Here is a 24,279-nt window from a genome sequence, read left to right on the forward strand (position 1 = left end):
ATAGAAATAACAGTCAGCCCATCTCTGTGATCTCAGGAGAACCACTGCCATTCCCAGTGGAGGGGATGGGGACACAGAACTCTGATGGTGGGAATGGTGTGGAATTATACCCCCATTATCTCATAATTTTGTAAATCAATATTAAATCAGTAATAAAGAGAAAAAAAAGCAAGTGTGCTAACTAGCCAGTAAAACCAGAAGCATGTCCACTCTTTATAGACAACTTTATTTCCAATGTCTTCGGGTCCTGGGGAACCACCAGCAGGCCTACCTGTGCCCGCCAGGAGAGCCCCGGGCTGGAGTGTGCAGCCTCTCCAGAGCTGGGGCGGCAGGAGGGGCTCACAGCCAGCGCTGCCCTGCGCCCAAGGCCGTGCTGAAAGTCCTCAAGGCCCGGTGGGTGCCCCTGGCCGCCAGCAGGAGGGACCCCGCCTCTGCTTCGTGGCCGGCCTCCCGTAGGTCTCTGGCCAGCTCCTCTGCACTCCAGCGCCTGCCTGGGGCGTTTGCCAAGAGGTGCTGGACGAGGTGCGGGTAGAAGGGGGTGGGCACGCACTTCACCAGTAGCCCGGCGTCCAGGAGCAGAGCGAGGAGTTCCTGGTCACAGTTGGAGTCATTCACCTTTAAGAGAGCAGACAAGGCAAAGACGTGAGTGGCTGACTGCAGGCCCCTGCCCTTGGCTGCACCCACACCTCGCCCGGCTCCGCAGCACCTTTCCAGGGACCCCTGCAGTGCGTGTGCAGTTTCGGGGTCACCGCCATGGCTTCCACTGATCTAGAAGTGTTGGAGAACGGGCCCACTGTCCCGGAAAGTCCCGGCCATTGTTTCCATGAGGTCAGAGTTGATCCCCAACTCTCCCTTCAGGTCGAGACAAGGGCTGGTTCTTCTGGTCTCTGGAATTTATGACGGCTGGACCCTCGGACCTGAGTACCTTTCTACACATGCCACCCGCCCCACACACACACCACACACTTTCCTTCTTTAATTAAAAGCCATGGATTACTGTGTTAACTTTTAAAACCACCAGCAAACATCTTGATTGCTCAAGCTGCCTCCCTTTTCCTCTCCCCTGCTGCCCTAAAATGCCTGAAATTAACCTCCGGAAAACTGTACATTGTTAAGCTTGTGAACAAACCTTGTATGATAACCTTTTCCTTGTGATCAAACAGTCTGTAGGTCAAAGTGTGACTATGCATTGTGCTACTCTGTGTTTGGGTTGATGGCTACCCTAGCCACCCCTCGAGTTACAGGCCTATCAACTGCCCGCCTTTCTCTTCAATAAACGTGGTGCCCACCTTTCTGAAGTCACCCCCGGAGTTGAATGAGTCTGAGATTCTCTCCGCACATGTCGCCCCCGACACGCAGAGTTACCCCGGGACTCCCTAGAGAGCCGCTCCGACCCTCATCCCTTGTGGCCAGGGTGGGTGGGGAACCCAGAGTGGACTGCATAGAAGGAGTAAGGTCCTTCCATGACAGACTTGAGCTTCCTCTGGACACCACGGCCACGTCAAGAAACCCCCCACTGCACAGCTTCGGTCTCTGGGTCGTGCAGATTGGGGAGCTGAGCTGAGCACTTGCTCCAGCCTCCTGGTAAGTCATGGAGCCGGAATCTGAACTTGGGCAGTCTTGACTTCAGAACCCAGATTTTCCAGGCCACACGCTCCTTCCTTTCCTTCCTCCCTCCCTCCCTTGCTTCCTTTCCTTTCTTTCTGCCAACAAGGTTATCATTCTGGCTCGGTGCCTACATGATGAACCCGCAGCTTCTGTGGCTACTCCATCTCCCCTTCTTCCTTGAGTTTCACAGGACAAAGAGAATCTGACTGGGAGAGAGGGAGACAGACTGGGAGAGAGACACCCGCAGCCCTGCTTCACAGCTTGTGAGGTTCCCCTCCACCCTGCAGGTGGGTGCAGACTGGGGGTTTGAGCCCGGGACCTGGCTCATGGGAGAGTGCTGAACTGGGTGCGCCACTGCCTAGCCCTGCTCCGTCTTCTGTCACTCTGAATCTCTCCTGTATATTTATCTACATGAGAAACACTTTGCAGAAAATGAAAAGGTTTTTCTGCTGCAGTGGGAAACTGTATCTGACAACCCACTGATGCATCCAGGAAATGATCACGGGCATTTAAACACTGTGCTTGCTTGAGTTTCGAGAAAGGTTAGTACCAATATTCTTTTTCTTTTTCCTTTTTTTTTTTTTAAATTTTCAACAAGGTTATCGCTGGGCTCAGTGCTGGCACTACACATCCCCCATTGCTGACAGCCATTTTTCTTTTCTTTCCCTTTTTTCCTTCCTTCCTTCCTTCTTCTTATTCTCTTTTTAATTTGATAGGCTAGAGAAAAGTTGAGAGGAAAGGGGGAGACAGAGAGGGGGAGAGACAGAGAGACGCCTGCCGACTTAACTTCACTGCTTGTGAAACAGCCTCCCTGAAGGTGGAGAGCGTGAGCTTGAACCCTGGTCCTTGTGCACTGGATCGTGTGCACTCCACCAGGTGCACCCAGCCTGCCCCCGCCCCCCACCCCGTGTTACTATCTACACGGCTGCTTTACTTCCCCTTGAATCCCCCCTTGGTCTGTGGGGATTCTCCAGGGCACGACGCCCAGCTTGTATTTTTCCTGTTACTGGCCATCCCTTTGTTAGAAATCACGTCAGCGCTGCTCACGTCTCCAACGCAGGACCCCTCACCTACAGTGGGCGCCATGAAGAATGTCGTCGTGACGGGTTCTTCTCAATGTCCCCGCTCTGAATAGTTCTGCTGGTAGGCACCATGGCAGGAACAGGGCAGTTCAAAACCAACTGCCCAATGTTCAGACCCACCGTGTTACAGGGCTGTGCACCACGTGTTTTGTGACAGGAAGGAAGGGAGGTGTGAGGTGAGGAGGGGGAGGAAGGCCGCCCAGGGTGAGGAGGGCAGCTGCATCTGACAGACAGAAGCACAGCAGGAGTCCATGGACTCTGAGCTACTGCTCCCCGCCAGACAGAGCTTCTCTGTCCTGCCACCAACAAGCCTTCCAAGCACAGCCTACGCGCCCAGGCCGGTGCAATTGTGGGTGACATCTTCTTTAACTCTCTTGGCTGAGCAGGTCCCTCCTTCCTCTGAGCCCCAAGAGCCCTGACAACCTCTTGATGGTCTGTTACAATAATGAGTGTGTTTTCCCAACTATGACACCATCTCCCCAGACAATAACCTGGGTCTACCTGCATATCAGATGACAGGTGCAGGCAAAAACTAGTAAAGTCACGGGTCCTCTGGAATATACCTAAAATAGACCGACCAGCTTTTTCCAAAACAGACCCAAATCTTCATCGGCAATATTCCAGCCTCTAGGTTCATGAGTAGTCAACAATTTGTTCTGCTTTATATCTTAACTCTTGTTCGGTCACCAGGTTCCAGATGCTACCATCATGCTAACCCAACTTTCCTGGGCAGATGACCTAACCAATGTGTCCTGGAGCCCCACCTCCTAAGATCCCTGCCCCACTAGGGAAAGAAGGAAACCAGCTGGAGTATGGTACACATACACAAGGAACAAGTACACACACACACACACACACACACACACACACACACACACAGACACACAGGGGCAAGTACACACACACACATACACACAGGAACAGGTACATACACACAGGCAGAGAGACACAGGAACAAGTACAGACACACACACACACACACACACACACACACACACACACACACACACACACACGAGATATTTGAGCTACAGCATGTGCTGTTATTTTTGGCCCCCATAGAAAGAAAGAGCTTCTTCAGCTAGCCCTCCCGGAGGGGACAGGGCTCGGCCAGGCTGCTACAGGAGAGCGTTTGATAAATTCCGTGGATAAAAGCTCAGCGTCTAAGCACTGCAGGGTGATTCTTCCTTTGCTGTCCTACGTGAGTCTTCGAGACTCAGACACCTCCATCATTTCTTCTGTTCACTCAGTAGCCCTCCCTCTGGGGCCCTGGAAGACTCCTAGCAAGGCGTGATGGATTTTTCCAGCTCAAAAAAGAGACAGGGGGTTCTGCCAACACCCCCGGCTGCTGCTCCTCTCACCCCCTCTCTGCCTGTGAGAGACCAGCCTGGCGACCAGCTTCCTGCAGGTGGTGCCCAGCCCTCTGGTGAGCCGCCCAGCCCTGGCAGCATGGAGGAAGGGGCAGGTTAGCGCCAGTCTCCTCCCCCGCCCAAGCTCTCCCACCTGGCTGAGAAAACCCAAGGTCTGAGCCTTGGCAGTGAAATTCTGTCTCCTCTGTGGTCCAGCCCAGTCAGAGGTTCCCCGGAGGAAGGCAGAAACAGAGCTTGATGTCAACCAAGCCCTGGGCCCCTTGGGGACATACCTGAAACAGACCTCCTTGCTTCTTCCCACATGAAGACCCCCTAGTCTCACCTGCTCTATTTCTACCTGTGGGTTCCTGCTTACTAAACAATTTGTCCTGTATCTTACTGCCTTCCAGCCACCAAGTTGCAGAGGCTACCATCACGCCATCCTGACCTCCCTAAGCAGAGGACCTCACCCATATGTCCTGGAACCCCCCCCCCCCCCAGAGCCCTACCCCACTAGGGAAAGACAGAAACAGGCTGGGGGTGTGGATCCACCTGCCAACAGCCATGTCCAGTGGAGAAGCAGTTACAGAAGCCAGAACCCCCACCTTCTGCACCCCCAAAAGAATTTTGATCCATACTTACTCTCAGGGGGATAAAGTATAGGGAAGCTTCGGGCTAGGTGGTGATGCACCTGGTTAAGTACTCACATTCCAGTGCACAAGGACCCAGGTTCAAGTCCCTGGTCCCCACCCACAGGGGGAAAGCTTCATGAGTGGTGAAGCAGGGCTGCAGGTGTCTCTCTGTCTCTTTCCTGTTCTATCTCCTCCTCCCCTCTTAATTTCTCCCTGTCTCTATCCAATAAGAAATAAGTACAATTTTGGGGCAGGGGTACATAGCATAATGGTTATGCAAAGATACTCTCAAGCCAGAGGCTCCAAAGTGTCAGGTTCAATCTCCTGTACCACCCACCATAAACTAGAGCTGAGCAGGGCTCTGGTTAAAAAGAAAGAAACAAAGAAGTAAACTTAAAAAAAAAATAGAGAAGCTTCCAATGGAGGGGACAGGACATGAAACTCTGGGGGTAGGAACTGTATGGAATTGTCCCTCTGTGATCTTACAATCTTGTTAATCATTGTTAAGCCAACAACAGCGATAGTGGTGATGATTATAATGATGATAATAATAATAATAGAAACAGAGCTTGCTGACGTCTGCTGAGCTGGAGCAGTGAGGACCGGGGGGAGGCGGGAGGAGCCTCTGCTTCAGCTCCCTGTGCTCAAGAGCTAACGAGATGAGAATGGCCAACTTCATTCCACTTCCTTCCTCTGACTTCCTACGTGGGTCTGGCTTTGGGCAAGAGATAGGAAGAGGCCACGGTTTACTCCACAATGCTGAGTGTGAAGAGAATATTTCAGAGAATTCTCCTGAGCGTGTTTTCAATCAAGATTCGAACAATGTAGGAAGATGTAAGGACCCATTCTAACAAACTAGAATTTGTGTTTATTTGTTTTTACAAATACATCTTTCTGCAGTCACTGGATTAAAGTCAGAGTAGGTGATTTTGAAGACATTTTATTCTACATAGAGATAGAAATTGAAAGGGAAGGGTGAGATAAAGAGGAGAGACAGGCAGAGACACACCTGCAACCCTGCTCTCCCACTCATGAGCCTTCCCTTCTCTGTCCCTGGGGATTTGAGCACCGTTCTTTGCACACTGTAATGTGTGTGCTCTGACCGGTGTGTCCTGCCCAGTCTCACAGATGCATTTTTTAAAGAGGAGCCTGAAGGCCAGAGAAGAACTCCATCTCCTTTATTTTTGCCTAGTTTCTTTTTTTTTTATTTTTGTATTAGTGATTTAATAAAGATGAACAAGATTGTAAGATCACAGAGGTACAATTCCACACAGTTCCCACCACCAAAGTTCCGTGTCCCATCCCCTCCACTGGAAGCTTCCCTATTCTTTATCCCTCTGGGAGGATGGACCCAAATTCTTTATGGGGAGCAGAAGGTGGGAATTCTGGCTTCTGTTATTGCTTCTCCACTGGACATGGGTGTTGACAGGTGGATCCACACCCCCAGCCTGTGTCTGTCTGTCCCTAGTGGGGCAGGGCTCTGGGGAGGGGAGGTTCCAGGACACACTGTCTGCCCAGGGACATAAGGTTGGCGTCATGGTAGCATCTGCAAAATGGTGGCTGATAATAACTAAGGAATAAAGCAGTACAAAAATTTTTTTTTTAAATAATCAGGAACCTAAAGATCAGAATAAAGCAGCTCAAACTAAGGGCTGTGGTGTGGGGAGAAGCTAGGCAGTTCATTTTAGATCTGTTGTTCTGAGGGGCCCATGGCTTTGGTCATTTTTGCCCGAGCCTCACCCCCAATGTGTAGTTGGGCTAAGATTATTATCTGGGAAGCTGGTGTCAGAGTTGAAAGAGGACTACAAAGCTGGATCAGGGCAGAGAGCAGCTCTCAAACATGAGGAGAGTGTAGACATACCGTTAACTGTAAGCCCCACTGACCTTACTAGGGCCCGCGTCTCTTCATATCAGGCACAGGAGCCTGTGTGAACTCTGTGTGCTTGTTGGTCTGAGCTCACAGTCCCTGGTCACAGGTGGGGACATTCTAGGCTGCTCTCACTTCAGGACCTGTTTTCCTCGAGTGGAAGAGTACGTTGACCCAGACAGAGAAATTGAGAGGAGAGAGATAGAGAGACAGAGAGACACCTGCACATCTGCTGCACCACTCGGTGGGGATCAGAGGCTTGAACCCAGGACCTTGTGCACTGGCTGGAATGTGAGTGCTCAATCAGGTGTGCCACCACCTGGCCCCAGGAAATCTACTCGTCAAGGTCACGAGGTAGCAAGACTGACCTGACCCACCTGCCTCGGGGGTGTCCAGGCCAGTCGGCCTGAGTTCTCACCAGCACAGCGATGCCCGCTGGCCCTGCCCCTTGGCATAGCTGCCAGACTGACTGGGTGAGTCTGCACTTTTGTACGTTCTTCTCCTTTTAGACCAAAGTTGTAGCGTAAGGTGCTCTGCCTCCTCCGGAAGCATGATACTGTCCGACTACCCATTACTCATTCTGACCTACTCTGCTTTCCTTCCTGACATGAAAAGAGACAGAGAAAAGAAAAATGAGGCGCCTTCCAAAAGCAGTCATCTATTTCTGGGTCACTGTAAGAGAATCTGGTTTCCTGCTTCTCTTTTTTTTCCCCTGCAGTAACTGCTTGTGTGCACAGCTGTTTTCATAACCCGTTAGATATTACTTTTTCTCATTACACATTAAGACTTTAAAATAAATGGGTCAGGAAGAGATAATAATGGTTGTGCAAACAACTCTAATGTCTGCAGCTCTGAAGTCCCAGGTTCAATCCTCTGCACCACCATAAGTCAAGAACTGAGCAGTGCTCTGGTCTATTATCTACCTATCAAAAATAAAATATCTTAAATATATTTTAATGCTCCAAGTCATTGATGGTCAGAGAAATGTAAACAGGACAACAATGAGATACCACTTCACTCCTGTGAGAATGTCACACATCAGAAAAGGTAACAGCAACTAATGCTGGAGAGGTTGTGGGGTCAAAGGAACCCTCCTGCACTGCTGGTGGGAATGTCAATGGGTCCAACCTCTGTGGAGAACAGTCTGGAGAACTCTCACAAGGCTAGAAATGGACCTACCCTATGACCCTGCAATTCTTCTCCTGGGGATAGATCCTAAGGAGCCCAACACATCCATCCAAAAACATCTGTGTGCATATGTGTTCATAGCAGCACAATTTTTAAATTTGTTATTTACAAACCAGTTGTCCAACAACAGATGAGTGGCTGAGAAAGCTGTGGTCTAGAAACACAATGGAGTACTACTGAGCTACTAAAAATGGTGATTTCACCTTCTTTACCCCATCTTGGATGGAGCTTAAAGAAATTGTGTTAAGTGAGGTAAGTGAGAAACAGAAGGATGAACATGGGATGATCTCACTGACAGGCAGAGGTTAAAAAACAAGATCAGAAGGGAAAACACAAAGCAGAACGTGGACTGGAATTGGTGTCTTGCACCAAAGTCAAAGACTCTGGGGTGGGTGGGGAGGGTTCAGGTCCTGGAGCATGGAGGCAGAGGATGACCTAGTGGGGGTTGAACTGTTATGTGGAAAACTAGGAAATGTTACGCATGTACAAACTATTGTATTTCACTGTCGGACTGTAAACCATTCATCTCCCAATAAAGAAATAAAAAAATACAGTTTAATTTCTAGTCTTGTAAGCTTTAATGGTTGCCAGATAGTCTACTGAATGGACATGATTTTGTGTGTGTGTGAGTGTGTGTGTGTGTGTGTGCATCTTTTACAAGGTTTCCACTGTTTTTAATTGTTCGCTTTTAGTAAAATGCCACGAATGAGTGTTCTTCTTTCAAATGCTCTTTCTTCTTCATTTGATCTCCTCCCCCGCCCCCCCCCCCCCCCCCCCCCCCCCCCGCCCAACCCCGGGAAGGAGGGAGGGCGTGGCGGGAAGGCAGAAAACAGACCCGCGCCATCTTCAGCACTGTTTCCTGCCTCCAGGAGTGTGAGATCTTCAGCACTGTTTCCTGCCTCCAGGAGTGTGAGGGCCTGCACGTTCACTGTGCGAGGCACCCGCCGCGTGGGCGCAAGCGAGCACTGGGCATGGTCAGGGGTGGCGCCCATCAGCGCCCCTTTCGCCAGCCACTTTTCAGCTCGGGGCACTCCATTGCTTTTGTCCTTGCTGCAGAATTATCCTGCCGACCTGGACTCAGTGCCAGTGCTCCTCTCGGGGCGTGCCACTGCCGGGATACGTCTGTGCTGTGCGGCTGCTCTTTACTCCCCGGCCCCAGAAGTCACTCAGCGATGCATCCGCTCTTCTCTGAAGGCCCTCTGCACCCACTCCATCCCTACGGAAACATCTTCTTTGCTTTTTTAAATTTTAATTAGGTGGGGATTGACGATTTACAGCAAATACACTTGTTGGCACATGGGTAAAATTTCACGATTTTCTGCACTCTCACCCCAAGTCCAGGTCCTCCTCTGCCACCAGGCACGGGGACCTGAAAGCCCCCCTCCACCCCAGAGCCTTTACTTTGATGCAACACACCCACCCCAGCCCAAGGTTTGCTGTGTTCCCTTTCCGTGGCTCTTCAATTTCTATGAGTGGGATCATCCCATAGTCCTTCTCCTACTTCTGGCTAATTTCACTTCACATAATTCCTTCAAGATGAGGTGAAGAAGGTGGATTCATTTTTCTTTTAGCTGAGTAGTATTCCACCGTGTATCTGGATCACAGCTTGCTCAGCCGCTCATCTGTTGTTGGACACCTGGGTTGCTTCCAGGTTGTGGCTATTACAGATTGTGCTGCCAAGAACATATGTGTACACAGATCTTTTTGGATGAGTGTGTTGGGTTCCTTAGGATCTATCCCCAGAAGAGGAATTGCAGGATCATAGGGCAGGTCCATGTCTAGCCTTGTGAGAGTTCTCCAGACTGTTCTCCACAGAGGTTGGACCCATTGACATTCCCACCAGCAGTGCAGGAGGGTTCCTTTGTCCCCACAACCTCTCCAGCATTAGTTGCTGTTACCTTTTCTGATGTGTGACATTCTCACGGGAATGAAGTGGCCTTATTTTATTTCATTTCTGTTTCTGTATTGGGGGAATTAATGGTCCATAGTCAACAGTAGAATTTGTGGCATATTTCATTTTTAAGAGGCAGGTGCGTGACGGAATGCCATGCAGCTGTGAAAGTGAACGGCCCTGTCTCCTTTGCCACACCTGGAGGAGATCGGAGAGAATCAGGTCGACTAAGATAAGGCACCAAGAGTAGGACGGACACTAGGTGGTCTCACTCACAAGTGGAACTCAAGAAACCTGGACAGAGAGGAACATCGCAGTGTACAACTTGGACTGGGTACAGTGTCCGCAGCAGAGCAAAGGATTCTGGGGAATGAGAGGAAGGGCAGGTACAGGGGTTGGGGTGTCCCGGTGCGTGCGTGCCTGGTGCCAGGAAAGGACGCCAGCCTGGGCTGAGTGTGTTGTGCAGACGCCTATCACACACAGGGAGAGGGGAGATCAGACGTGTGTGTGGCTGAGTGTGTTGCGCAGACGCCTATCACACACAGGGAGAGGGGAGTCAGACATGTGTGTGGCTGAGTGTGTTGCGCAGACGCCTATCACACACAGGGAGAGGGGAGTCAGACGTGTGTGGCTGAGTGTGTTGCGCAGACGCCTATCACACACAGGGAGAGGGGAGTCAGACATGTGTGTGGCTGAGCGTGTTGCGCAGACCCCTATCACACACAGGGAGAGGGGAGTCAGACATGTGTGTGGCTGAGCGTGTTGCGCAGACGCCTATCACACACAGGGAGAGGGGAGTCAGACATGTGTGTGGCTGAGTGTGTTGCGCAGACGCCTATCACACACAGGGAGAGGGGAGTCAGACATGTGTGTGGCTGAGCGTGTTGCGCAGACGCCTATCACACACAGGGAGAGGGGAGATCAGATGCGTGTGTGGCTGAGCGTGTTGCGCAGACGCCTATCACACACAGGGAGAGGGGAGTCAGACGCGTGTGTTGACAGCTGTCCCGCTGACCATTGTGACTAAATATCGTGGCTAAATAAACAAGTCACCGGGCGAGTTTAGGTGGCGCGTGTCGGCACTTGGAAGACACTTCAGTCTGCATCTGTCTACTTATGAGAATGGCTTTCTATTCCAAGCTTTGGGTCCATGATTGCTCAACAATTTGTTTGGCTTCGTATGTTAACTCTCTTTTCAGTCACCAGGTTCCAGATGTCATCAGGATGCCGGCCAGGCTTCCCTGGACTGAAGACCCCACCAATGTGGCCTAGAGCTCTGCTTCCCCAGAGATACACCCTACTAGGGAAAGAGAGAGACAGACTGGGAGTATGGACCGACCAGTCAATGCCCATGTTCAGCGGGGAAGCAATTACAGAAGCCAGACCTTCTACCTTCTGCAACCCACAATGACCCTGGGTCCATGCTCCCAGAGGGATAGAGAATGGGAAAGCTATCAGGGGAGGGGGTGGGATATGGAGATTGGGTGGTGGGAATTGTGTGGAGTTGTACTCCTCCTACCCTATGGATTTGTTAATTTATCCTTTCTTAAATAAAAAATAAATTAACAACAAAAAAAAAAGAGAGAGAGAGAATGGCTTTCTACCCATCTGCCTCTGCCATTTTCAGCTTTTTTGATCCTTCCTGGTGGGAGCACCAAGCTCTTTGCTCCCTGGTGTGGTAACAGCATTTTTCCACGTGTGGAGGCGGTCTCTGAATGACAAGCATCAGCCCTGGTCTCAGGGGCAAGGGGCATTCTCGCCTGCTGCGTGCACTCTGCTGTGTACAAGTTTGGCCTCTGGCTGGTGTCGGGAAGGGAACTGGCCCGGTGTTGGGTTTTCTCTCGCTCTAATGCTTCTGTTGCCAGTCCCTCATAGGATCTGTGAGATCCTTCTCTGAGAAATATCTAACCTTTTATCTATCTGGAATTTGTTTTGGTGCATAGTCTTCGGAAAATCGCAAACCCCCTGGGGTTGGCTTGGGAGGTAACTTAGGAGTTTGAGGAGGAAAATCAGCCCGTTATTTCTGGACTCTGAGGATGTCTGACGTAAGTATGAGGCAAGTCCAAGAAGGCGGACCAATTTAATCCTTCCACATTTAACTAAATTAAAATTAGAGACACTCGGTGTTGTAAAAAAGGAAGATGTGGGGGTTGGGCAGTAGGACAGTGGGTTAAGCGCATGTGGCACAAAGTGCAAGGACCGGCGGAAGAATCCAGGTTTGAGCCCCCGGCTCCCCACCTGCAGGGGAGTCGCTTCACAGTCTTTCTCTCCCCCTCTGTCTTCCCCTCCACTCCCCATTTCTCTCTGTCCTGTCCAACAACGACGACATAATCAACAACAATAATAACTATAACAATAAAAAAACAACAAGGGCAAAAAAAAAGGGAAAATAATTAACAAAAAAGAATTAAATAAAAAAATAAACAAAGAAGACATCTGAGTGAGAGGCTACCTTCATCCCTGGCTTCTTCTGTAAATAGCCATGGTCCATGGGGCAGGCTGACAGCTCCCCTGGCGGTGCACACACCTTACCACACAGGAGGACCCGGGTTCGAGCCTCTGGGCATTCCCTGAGAACACCACGCCAACATGGCAGCTACCCTGACACCGGGGCAGGCTCTCTTCACCTCTCCTCTCTGTCTCTCTGTCTCTCTGTCTCTCACCTGACACCGGGGCAGGCTCTCTTCACCTCTCCTCTCTGTCTCTCTGTCTCTCTGTCTCTCACCTGACACCGGGGCAGGCTCTCTTCACCTCTCCTCTCTGTCTCTCTGTCTCTCACCTGACACCGGGGCAGGCTCTCTTCACCTCTCCTCTCTGTCTCTGTCTCTCACCTGACACCTGGGCAGGCTCTCTTCACCTCTCCTCTCTGTCTCTGCCTCTCACCTGACACCGGGGCAGGCTCTCTTCACCTCTCCTCTCTGTCTCTCTGTCTCTGCCTCTCACCTGACACCTGGGCAGGCTCTCTTCACCTCTCCTCTCTGTCTCTCTGTCTCTCACCTCTCTCTGGAAATAAACAATTCACTGAAAGCAGTGAGGTTGCGTAGGCATGAAGCCCTGGAAGCAAGGGGAAAGACACTAAGGGAAATAGTCGTGTTAGGGACACGATCTCTGAGAGCCTCCGAGTTCATGCACGGAGTCAAAACCAGTTAGACGGGGGCAAACACGCTGGCCTCTCAGTGCCGCCACACTGCCTCATGTGGGCGTCAAGGTCAGTCAACAGCTAGGGTCATCACAGCGAAGCCGATCAGGAGTAAAGACTTTTCTGGAAGGGAAGGGGCTGACATCCAACAAAATAAGTAAATAAAAATACATGTGTGAAATGTGTGGCCTCTCTGCCAGTGATTTATTTTGGAGAATAGCTGAGACTCTGCAGATGTTGGGAAAGAAATGCATTACAACACAAAGCACTACTGTCTTCCAAGCCATTAAAATGTTATCTGCTTGATTCCTGTTTCAACAATAGGTAATGAACCTTCTCTGAATTAAAATCTTTGATTTTATGGATCTATACAAAGCTAGGAGTAATTACAGTAATGAGGTAAGCTGAGACCCCAGCAGCATAATGTCCTTGAGGCCTCATTTCAATTACTTCACAGAAGATTACTTGATATTATTTCACTGTTTACTTGAGGGAAGAAAATGTGTCTCGTTTTTCCAAATACTATTACTAGTGAAAGTTATTAAAAATACCAACCACTGGGGGCCGAAAAATAAAAGGGAAACCCAAGTATATATACTTGGACTGTGAAAAATGCCACTGCATGTTTTATTTCTTATATCCTATACCTACCTGAAGGGTACTCAGATCCCATCTCTCAACTAGCCACCATTCCTGCTCCCAGCGTGGGATTCAACAGCAAAAATTTAATTTGGAACCAAAAAAAAAAAAAATCAGGGCCAGTCATCTGATTTACCAATTACTGATGGGAGAGGATATTTGAAAATCCAAGCCTGATGGTCCCTGGATCAGAACCAAATGTCCCATTTCAGGTCATGAGCGTGACTCGCCGTCCCCCCCACCCACGCGCCCCCACCTGAACTCTCTCTGCTGTTATTTCATGTCATGTCAATTTCTTGGTGAGACGCATCCTTTAACTGCAAGGGTGCATTTTATTTCATCTTTACAAGCATCCCACCGACTCTTCACACCTGCACACAGGACAAGGCCACACGGAGCAGGTTTTTAGTATGCCTGTGTACACAGACTCAGTGACCAGCGACCCCTTGGCTAGGCACACACCCCAAAGATAGAGCCCTGATGTGAAGAAGCATGTGCACCCCATGTTCACGGAGGCTTCATTCACAGCAACCCAAACCTGGAAACAACCAACGTGCTCTTCAACAGATGACCAGATCAAAAAGTTACGGGACACAGACTCAATGGAGTATTATGCAGCAATGAAAAGGGATGACAGTGTGCCCTTTGGGATGAAGTGGATGGAACTGGAGATGATGCTCAGGGAAGCAAGTCAGGAGGTGAAGAACAGCTACAAGATGGGTTCACTCAGATGCAGAATATAGAATTGAATATGCAAATAAAAAAAAGCAAACTATCAACCTATCTCCAAGACTGGGAGAACTATGGCGGTTATCTGTGGGGGTGGGGTGGGGCGGGGCACAGGGACCTTTGGTGATGGGAGTGGTGAAAAATAAATAAGTGAATAAAAATAAAAATGAGAAAGCCAGTCAACTGGCCATCGGTTCCGCCTGGAGACAGAACCAGTAAAGGTAGCGGGGGTGAGCCGCCGGCCCTGAGGCGTCTGGGTAAGGACTTCCTGGTGGGGGAGACAGGATGGCAGGCTGAGCTCCTTGCACAACGATGGAGAAAGTGCCTCGTGCAGGCACCTGCAGGGCTAAAAGGACTTTGATCACAGAGAGACTGGCGACAGTGGCATTCACCCAGTGCGTCCTGGACGGTCATGGAGAAGGGTCTTGTCAGCTCTGGACAACTCCCCGGGCGGGGTGGGGTGGGGCGGCTTGCACATGCTCAGCACAGAGGCTGCAGACCCCAGCCATGGGACCCCCCCCCCCCGTTGTTAAAATTTCGGAGGCTCTAGCTGGCCGGGCTAGTTTCACGGGCGGGTAACAGAGACGACCAGAGACGTACGGCTGGGCAGCGAAGCTGTATTTCTTTATTCAGGAACAACGATTCATAAACTAAACCAAACTAATCACCAAACAGAACTCTGCTGTCTCTTTGCGGCGGCGCAAGCACTCTCTCTTACTCTGCAACTCAGGAACCCTGGAACCCTGGCGGGGTTCCTTGGGGCGGGGCCAAGCGGGCCGCGAAACTAACTGGACTGATCCAATTCTCTTGGCGGGGGAGAACTAGAACAACCCAATGTAAAGCATACGACACTCCCCCCCCCAACACAAGATGGCCTAGTGCAGCAGGGAGCTGGCGGGGCTCTCTGTCCCCTGCAGACTTGGGCTTCTGTGACTCAGTGGAGGTGGGAAGTTCTACGGGCGGCCTGCTCTGGTCTTCCCGACAGGAGCATCACGTGGCTGAAGATGCTTCCAGCAAGCTCACGTCTCTAGAGAGACTTACTATTATTTTTTTGTTTATTATATTTATTTATTTATTGGTTAGAGACAGTCAGAAATCAAGAGGGAAAGGGGACATAGAGAGGAAGAGAGACACCGGCAGCCCCGCTTCACCACTTGCAAAGCTTTCCCCCTGCAGGTGGGGACCAGGGGGATCGAACCTGGATCCTTGAGCACTTGGAACATGGGCGTTCAACCAGGTGCGCCACCACCTGGCCCCGAAGTAGTTCCTTTCCAGTGCCAGACCGCACATCCAGTATGTTAAAAGAAGCAATATTGCTCAGTGTTGACCTTGAAGGTTGGATTCAGCATTTTAAAAAATATAACTTTAATATATTATTTATTTATTAATGAGAGGAATAACAGAGAGAGAGAGAACCAGACGTCACTCTGGTACATGTGCTTCCAGGGACTGAACTCAGGACCTCCTGCTTGAAGAGTCCGGCACCTTATCCACTGTGCCACCTCCTGGGACGTGGAGCCAGCACTGAAACTGCAGCCCTGGCTTCTCACCAGCTGCATGTGCTCCAAGTCGTGGTGTCCCCCTGGGAAGCCAGAATTTCCCCTCGAGACTGTTAAGATGAGAGAGTGAGACTGAGCCCGCAGGCGGAGAGCTGGCACTTTAAAACGGTCACTGTCGGGAGCACCAGGAAGAAATCCCTCGAGGAGCCCCGTGTCCTCCTTCCCAGCACCAGGGGGATTCTCCTTAAAACCTCCTCCTCCAGGCAGTGCTGGGAGGGGCAGAGGCACCCAGCGGCTGCAGGAGGAAGAGGAGGAGGAGGTGGAAAGCGGGGGTCACCACACACATGGAACTGAGAAGAGAGAGCTCTTACGTCTGCGAGACCACTCCCCACCGGCATCCCCTTGCTGTGTCAGAGACCTCTCACGCCCAGCTAGGAACCACCCCAGAGCAGGGATGCAGACATGGGTCCGAGTCTCACAGGTCACCGGAGAGGGTGGGGGTGGTTAATCTGCTCTCTGCTCTTTGTGCCACACAAGGGTCCCGATCACTTGTCAACAAGACGGTCTCTGAGAAGGCCTTGCAGCTATTCCTGGCCCAGGAGAGAGGCTGTTGGCGGCTAGGACAAGGTAGCCTGCAGCTGCAGATAAGCCTGGAGGGAGACCAGGGCTGTGACTGCAGGAGAGGCCGGGGCGGGGGCGGGGGGGGGGGGTCTCTGGCGTCCGCTGTCAACACCTAGGCAGCTGTCGGCGTCTTCTGCAAAGACAATGCCCGCTCTCAGCCAGCAAGTGGGGACACTCCTCTCTGGGGCCCATGTGCCGCGCTGGAGAGATTATCTGCCAGGGGGACACCGTTTTCTTCTTCTTTTAACGTCAGCAGGAACTATAGTCACCCATACACTCAGACCCTCTGCAAAAGGGCACAGGGCACAGCTGAATGAAAAGTGACGCTCTACCTGCTTTCACCACGATGCCAGGCACGGTGTGAGGCCCCGTATTCACAGCTGCAGTGTTCACAACAGCCGAGGGGTGGAAGCATCCTACACGCCCATCATCAGATGCTGGCTAGAGAAGTTACAGCATATCTGCTCCATGGAATACTACTTTGCTATCAAAAAAGATGGCATTGTGTCCTTTGGGACAAAAATGGATGGAACTGGAGGTGGCGATGCTTCGCAGAATAAGTAAAGAGAAGAAAGACAACGACCAAATGGTTTCACTCATAGATGGAATCAATCAATCTATACATAAATCACTAAATAAAAATTAAACAAAACAAAACAGAAGCCAGCAAACTGTAAGACTTGTGAGAACTCTGGTGGTGATCTCTGGGGACACAGAATCTCTCTGGTGGTGGCTGTGGCGTGGGATTGCCCACTGGAATCTTACAGTCTCGTAACAGACTATTAATGACGAAAGGGGAAGGTGGAGGGGGGAACAGCCAGCCCAGAGTTCTGCAAAGACTAGACTGAGCCCCAGCAATAACCCTGGAGACAAAAAAAACAAAACAAAACAACAACAAGAACCAAAAACAAACAAACAAACAAAAACACCGCCCCCAGCAAGCGAATCAGAAAACATGCAAAACCACCCAAGTGATGGGAAAGTAGCTTCGTTCCCTCCTCACGATGGGGAGACAAGCAGCCTGGAGGGAGGCGGCTCTGGCCTGGCCTGCAGGCGGACGCTCCCCCAGCCGACAGCTATTCGGAGGGCGGCTCAGGCTCCCAGAGCAAACAGGGGCTCCAGACCTCACGTGGTGCCTGTGACCTCGCCTCTGACCCGTCTGCTGCGGCCCACATTCCCACTGCTAGATTAGCCATGTTCCTCCCCTCCATTCCTTTTGTTGGGTATGTTTTTTTTTTAATTATTATCTTTATTTACTGGATAGAGACAGTCAGAGATCAAGAGGGAAGGGGGAGACAAAGGGAGACAGAGAGACACCTGTAGCCCGGCTTCACCACCTGTCGAGCTTTCCCCTGAAGGAGGGGGTGGGGAGGGGGCTTGAACCTGGGTCCTCGTGCACTGTAACATGCGCTCAACCAGGTGTGCCACCACCCGGCCCATAGAGATTTTCTTATTTATGTATTTACTTATTTATTTTAATCAGAGAGATACAGAGAGGAAGAGACAGTGAGAGACCAGTGCACTGCTCAGCTCTGGCTCATGGCAGTGCTGGGGATTGAACCTGAGACTGCAGAGCCTCGGGCTGAAAGTCTTTCCTGCACTTTCGGCTCTTTCCCCGGCTCTAGACACTTCCTTTGAGAAGACAGACACACGGGCTCTCTAGAGAAGTTGTCTCGACATTTAGATTTGGATTCTGGACGTCTCCACAGTTTGCTTCAGAGGAGGAGCTGGGCGAACCAGGCTGGGAGAGACAGTGCCTGCTTCTGAGAGCGGGCAGAGACGGCGTGTGGGTGCAGAGACATGTGTGGGGGCAGAGACGGCATGTGGGGGCAGAGACGGCGTGTGGGGGCAGAGACATGTGTGGGGGCAGAGACGGCACGTGGGGACAGAGACGGCGCATGGGGGCAGAGACGGCACATGGGGGCAGAGACATGTGTGGGAGCAGAGACTATGTATGGGGGCAGAGACATGTGTGGGGGCAGAGACGGCACGTGGGGGCAGACAGCCTGTTGGGGCAGAGACGGCGCATGGGGCAGAGAAGGCGCATGGGGGCAGAGACGGCGCATAGGGACAGAGACAGCCTGTGGGGGCAGAGACTGCGTATGGGGGCAGAGACGTGTGGGGGCAGAGACAGCCTGTGTGGGCAGAGACTGCGTATGGGGGCAGAGACTGTGTGTGGGCAGAGACAGCCTGTGGGGGCAGAGTCTGTGTATGGGCAGAGACATGTATGGGGGCAGAGACGTGTGGGGGCAGAGACAGCCTGTGGGGGCAGAGACATGTGTATGGGCAGAGACGTGTGGGGGCAGAGACTGCGTATGGGGGCAGAGACATGTGTGGGGGCAGAGACAGCCTGTGGGGGCAGAGACTGCGTATGGGCAGAGACATGTATGGGGGGAAAAGACGTGTGGGGGCAGAGACAGCCTGTGGGGGCAGAGACTGTGTATGGGCAGAGACGTGTGGGGGCAGAGACTGCGTATGGGCAGAGACATGTGGGGGCAGAGACTGCATACGGGGGCAGAGACTGCGTATGGGGGCAGAGACTGTGTATGGGGGCAGAGACTGTGTATGGGGGCAGAAACTGTGTATGGGGGCAGAGACTGCGTATGGGCAGGGGCCACTGAGACCACAGCTCAGCCGTCAGCACCCCGCGGGTCTAACTGTGAGAAGGGCGAGTCAGGAGCCCAGAGGAGAGCAGAGGAGAGGAAAGGAGAGAGGTTCCTGGAGTACCTTGGCTACGGCCGTGATCTGCTCCAGCGCCAGGGCATGCAGACTCTGGTCCCGACTCTCCAGGAGAAGCTTCAGGGCCGTCCGCGGCAGGGAGAGGTGCAGCAGCTGCGAGCACAGCGCCTTCACACCCTGAAACCACAGAGCAGGACAGGCCGTCAGGGCGAAGGGACATGTGGGGCAGGCTCCGCCGGGTGCACACACGCGGCAGCGGCTTCAGGTCCACTGCACGGTCTTTCCGGCCCCTCGCTCGCTCTGCACTGTGCTCGCCTAGCGGTCGCATGGGGTGGAGATCCCTGGACTCCCCGAGGCCTACTCACCGGAAGATAGGGAAATGCTCCCAAGGCTGGAAGAGGACCTGCCCTAGGGAAGGAGCCCAGCACACCGGCCCGAAGAGGTCTGTGTTCTGGGGGGGCCCGACGGTGGCTCCCCACATCACTGCACACGGTACAAAGTGTAATGACCCACCCCCGGCTCCCACCTGCACTCCGGCTCTCCACAATCACTATCTCATTCCCTCTCTGTCTTCCCCTCCCCTCTCAATTTCTCTCTGTCCTATCCAAAACATAAATAAATAAAATAATTAATTAATTAAAAAATGGCCATAGGAGCAGTGGATTCGTAGTGCAGGCACTGAGCCCCAGTGATAACCCTGGAGGCCAATGAATAAGTAAATAAACAAATAAATAAATCTGTGTTTATCTATGTTCATAGCAGCACCAATTTTAAATTTGTTGCTTCCAAACATGGAAGCAACCCAGGTGTCCAACAACAGATGAGTGGCTGAGCAAGTTGTGGTCTAGATACACAATGGAATACTACTCAGCTGTTAAAAATAGTGACTTCACCTTCTTCAGCTCATCTTGGATGGAGCTTAAAGAAATCCTGTGAAGTGAGATCAGCCAGAAAGAGAAGGAGAAAGATGGGATGATCCCACTAATGGACAGAAGTTGAGAAATAAGGACAGAAGGGGAGACACCAAGCAGAACTTGGCCTGGAGCTGGTGTCTTGCACCAAAGTCAAGGACTCTGGGGTGGGTGGGGGGTGAGGGGGGAGCTTTCAGGCCCTGGTGGAGGAGGATCTGGGTGTGTGCGCAGGGGGATTAGAGTGCCTCGCAGAAAACTGGAAGATTTTACACATGTACCAACAACTATATTCACGATTGGCTGTAAACCACTAATCCCCCCAATAAAAGTAGACAGACGGCTAGATATGTCTTCAAAAATGTTGTGGATGGGAGTTATTTTCAGCCTTCTTTTTCTGGGTGAGGAAGTGAGTGGCGGTGCACAAGGCATGGCACGTGCCGACTGCTTCCTAAGGAAAAGCTGTTGCTGGCTGTTAGTATCCACAAGATCGCCTTACCGCCTCTTCCACTGAGGAGAATCGGCAGTGCTTACTTATCGGTAATGTTACTAAAACATTACGAGCAGACAGGGCGTTTTTGTTGTTGCTGCTGTTGGCCTCTCTTAAAAATTTTAGGGGCCAGGCTATTTTTCCCCCCTTTTGTGGCCCTTGTTGTTTACCATTGTTGTTATTGCTGTCGTTGTTGGATAGGACAGAGAGAAATGGAGAGAGGAGGGGCAGACAGAGAGGGGGAGAGAAAGACAGACACCTGCAGACCTGCTTCACCGCCTGTGAAGCAACTCCCCTGCAGGTGGGGAGCCGGGGGCTCGAACCGGGATCCTTATGCCGGTCCTTGCGATTCGCACCACGTGTGCTTAACCTGCTGCGCTACCACCTAACACCTGGAAAAAGATTGTCTTAAGACTGAATGATGGATGAGAAACTGATGTTTCATTTTCTAACAACGATGCCCAGAGCTTGTGAACATCAGAGCGGCTGCTTCTCTCCTTGGAGAAGCACTACTGCTCATAGCACGTCTCCAGTGGGCCAGATTCGGGCAGAGGCAGCACACGGGCTGCCATAGCTCCCCTCCCTGGGATACAGATGTGAACAGGGCACCAAAGCGCGTCCACAGCAGCCTGAAAATTGAATGACACGGGAGGTCCACCAAAGGTAAAACTTCCTCGAAGGCCCCCTGTGGCCCTGTTTTTTTTCCTCTGAGCTGCTGCCCCCAACAACGCACGGTCGCACGGTCGGTGTGAAGCGCAGTGGCTGCGGCTGCTGGGGAGGCGGCGGCTGTGGCTTGTGGCAGGAGGGGGCCACCCGCAGGACGGCCCAGGACAGAGCCACTCACCTCTGCAGGGAGCATCTGCTTGGTGTCGTACAGAGACCGGCACATGCTCAGCACCTCGTTCCCCAGGCCTTCCTTGTTCTCCTCCTCACACTTGGTCAGCATGGCTGTGGCGAGTCTCAGCCACGGATTATCGGTCACGCTGGTTAGAGGGGAGGACAGAGCGAGGCGGTTAAAGCCGTAACAACTGGGACACGGACTGCTGAGACAGGAGAGAACTTCCGCTTCCGGAAGTAAAATGCTGCTGGCAAACCGCAATCCTTTTTTTTTTTTAAATTAATTAACTAATTTATTTATTTAATATTTATTTTATTTATTTATTCCCTTTGTTGCCCTTGTTGTTTTATTGTTGTAGTTATTATTGTTGTTGTCATTGTTGGATAGGACAGAGAGAAATGGAGAGAGGAGGGGAAGACAGAGAGGAGGAGAGAAAGATAGACACCTGCAGACCTGCTTCACCGCCTGTGAAGCGACTCCCCTGCAGGTGGGGAGCCAGGGCTCGAACCGGGATCCTCATGCTGGTCCTTGTGCTTTGCACCACCTGCACTTAACCCGCTGTGCTACAGCCCGACTCCCGGCAAACCGCAATCCTAAGCCAACGGGCGTCTGCTCCTCCCAGCCTCAAGTCTCAGCTGTGGGAAGATGGCATCTCACTGGGCAGACAGCTGTGCTGGGGGCAGCACTTCGGTGTGGAGGCCATGGCGGCCCAGGCCCAGGCCCAGGCCCAGATCCTGGCTCCTCCACGCGCTTCCCGGCTGATTCAGAGGAACCTTCCCCACCAGCCAGTTGAGCTGTATGGCGCTAGAGAAGGCGCCCGGCCCTTCAAGACCTCTGTTTTATTATTTAGTTTTTAGTTATTTATTTTGTTTGTTCTCACTGTGAAGAGGCAGTGGGGCGTGTTCCTCGTGGTGTGTGTGATCGTGGCGTGTCGCGTTAATAGCAGGTGCGTTCTACTGCTGATTACCGGAATAACGGTTTCTGTTGACGATGAGGTTGTAACTCTGGGTTCAGGGCAGGATGAGGGGACGTACGGGCAGAGACCAGCTTGGCCCTACACAGTGAGGATGAGGAGGCCCTCTACAGCCACAGAAAGTCCACGTGTGGCGCCCCCTGCAGTCCTCGCGTCTCAGAAACAGAGAAGCGCAGCAAAGCTTCCGTTCCATGACTGCCGTCACCGTATGTGTCACAGAAACATCACGACACACAGTTCATGAGAAAAGCTTAATGCACATTAATCCCCCCCCAATAAAGGAAAAAAAGAGAAGAAGAATCTTGCTTCATTAGAGCAGCTGTAAATCTTTGACACCAAACGCCTGAGGACCTTTCCCCTCTTGGAACAAAGCATTCACAGCAAGTAAGAGTCTGAAGGCAGCTCTCTCCGCTTCCCTCTCCCACGTGGTCTGAGGGCAGAGCCGGCCGAGAGCGAGCCCGTACGGGACAATGTGACTCTCACCGGAATCACAATGGGACACGTTCGTGACGGAAATCACAAACCTTCCACCACATACATGCTATGACTTCTTCCGTGCATTTGCCCGCAAGGGTCAAAAACTAAAAACCAGGCTGATTCCCATAACTGAGCGTTTGACTGGGAGGACTATGCTTCCAACAGCCCCCACCCCGGGCCCACACTCCCGGTACTGATGCAGCTCTGCCGAGAGGTCTGGGGGGGGGGGGTCAGTGAGAATGCCCTTGGGATGCGCCCTCACAGGGAACATAAAATGTTTCACTATGGGGAACCTGCACGTGGAGTTTGCAGCAAGGAAGACGGAAACTGTTCTTGAAACCCACAGGCCAGGGGATATAGCTCAGTGGTAGGACTTTTGACTGCAACGCTACAGGCCGAAAGGGAGCAAAGTCATGGGCCGCATGAACACGCCTACAGTGGACTCCCTGGCTTCTTCCCACTCAGACCCCTAGTCCATCTGCTCTATTCCTACCTTTGGGTTCCTGCTTCTTCAACAAGTTCTTTGTATCTCACCGCCTTTCAGCCGCCAAGCTGCAGATGCTGCCATGACGCCATCCTGACTTCCCTGGGCAGACGCCCTCACCCAGGTGTCCTGGAGCCTCCCCTCCCCAGATCCCTGCCCCACTAGGGAAAGACAGAGACAGGCTGGAGGTGTGGACTCACCTGCCAACACCCATGTCCAACAGAGAAGCAATGACAGAAGCCAGAACTCCCACCTTATGCACCCCATAAAGAATTGTGGTCCAGGGGCCAGGTGGTGGCGCACCTGGTTGAGCACACATGTTACAGTGAGCAAGGACCCAGGTTCAAGTCCCCGGTCCCCACCTGCAGGGGGACAGCTTTGCAAGTGGTGAAGCAAGGCTGTAGGTGTCTCCCTGTCTCTCTCCCCATCTCCCCCTCCCCTCTCAATTCCTGGTTGTCTCTATCTAATAAATAAATAAATAAATAAATAAATAAATAAATGTAATAAAAATTAAAAAAAAATTTTTGGTTCATTCAGAGGGATAAAGAATAGGGAAGCTTCCAATGGAGGAGATGGGACATGGAACTCTGGTGGTGGGAAATGTGTGGAATTGTACCCCTGTTATCTTACAATCTTGTGAACAGTTACTAAATCACCAATAAATAATTTTTTTAAAAAAGCTACATGCCAGTCAGTATGCCATGTCTACCAAAATGACAACCCAGGACCTAGGAGACTTTGTTTTTTTGGTCGCTTTCTTAAAAATACAGGGTTCAAGGGGCCAAGTGGGGGTGCACCTGGCTGAGCGCACATGTTACAGTGCACAAGGACCCAGGTTCAAGCCCCCGGGGGAAAACTTTGCGAGTGGTGAAGCAGGGCTGCAGGTGTCTCTCTATCTCCCCCTACTCTCAATGTCTGTCTGTCTCTGTCCAATAAATAAATATAATAAAAAATCTTTTAAAAATACATGGCTTATTATATTTTTTAAAATATTTTAATTTATTTATTACTGGGTAGAGAAAGCGAGACATTGAGAGGGGGGGAGATAGAGAGGAAAAGGGACAGAGAGACACCTGCAGCCCTGCTTCACCGCTTGTGAAGATGGGGACCAGGGTCTTGAACCTGGGTCCTTGTGCAGTGTAATGTGTGCGCTTAGCTAGGCGCACCACCAGCTAGCCCCCAAAAC

The 24,279-nt window shown here is 51.6% G+C and overlaps 1 protein-coding gene across 1 annotated transcript in view; it reads right to left on the reverse strand.

Moving 5' to 3' along the window:
- Positions 1 to 207: 207 nt before the first annotated feature.
- Positions 208 to 24,279, reverse strand: part of NBAS (NBAS subunit of NRZ tethering complex) — a 269,976-nt gene continuing 245,904 nt past the window's right edge. The window contains exons 47-49 of the mRNA XM_060188412.1: positions 21,166 to 21,304; positions 18,972 to 19,100; positions 208 to 615 (exon numbers count right to left, since the gene is read on the reverse strand). Of these exons, the coding sequence (XP_060044395.1) occupies positions 340 to 615; positions 18,972 to 19,100; positions 21,166 to 21,304 (544 nt within the window). The 3' untranslated portion in view covers positions 208 to 339. The remainder of the gene's footprint in view (positions 616 to 18,971; positions 19,101 to 21,165; positions 21,305 to 24,279) is intronic.

The sequence above is a fragment of the Erinaceus europaeus genome, chromosome 3 (assembly GCF_950295315.1).
Source record: "Erinaceus europaeus chromosome 3, mEriEur2.1, whole genome shotgun sequence".
Classification (NCBI taxonomy): domain Eukaryota; kingdom Metazoa; phylum Chordata; class Mammalia; order Eulipotyphla; family Erinaceidae; genus Erinaceus; species Erinaceus europaeus.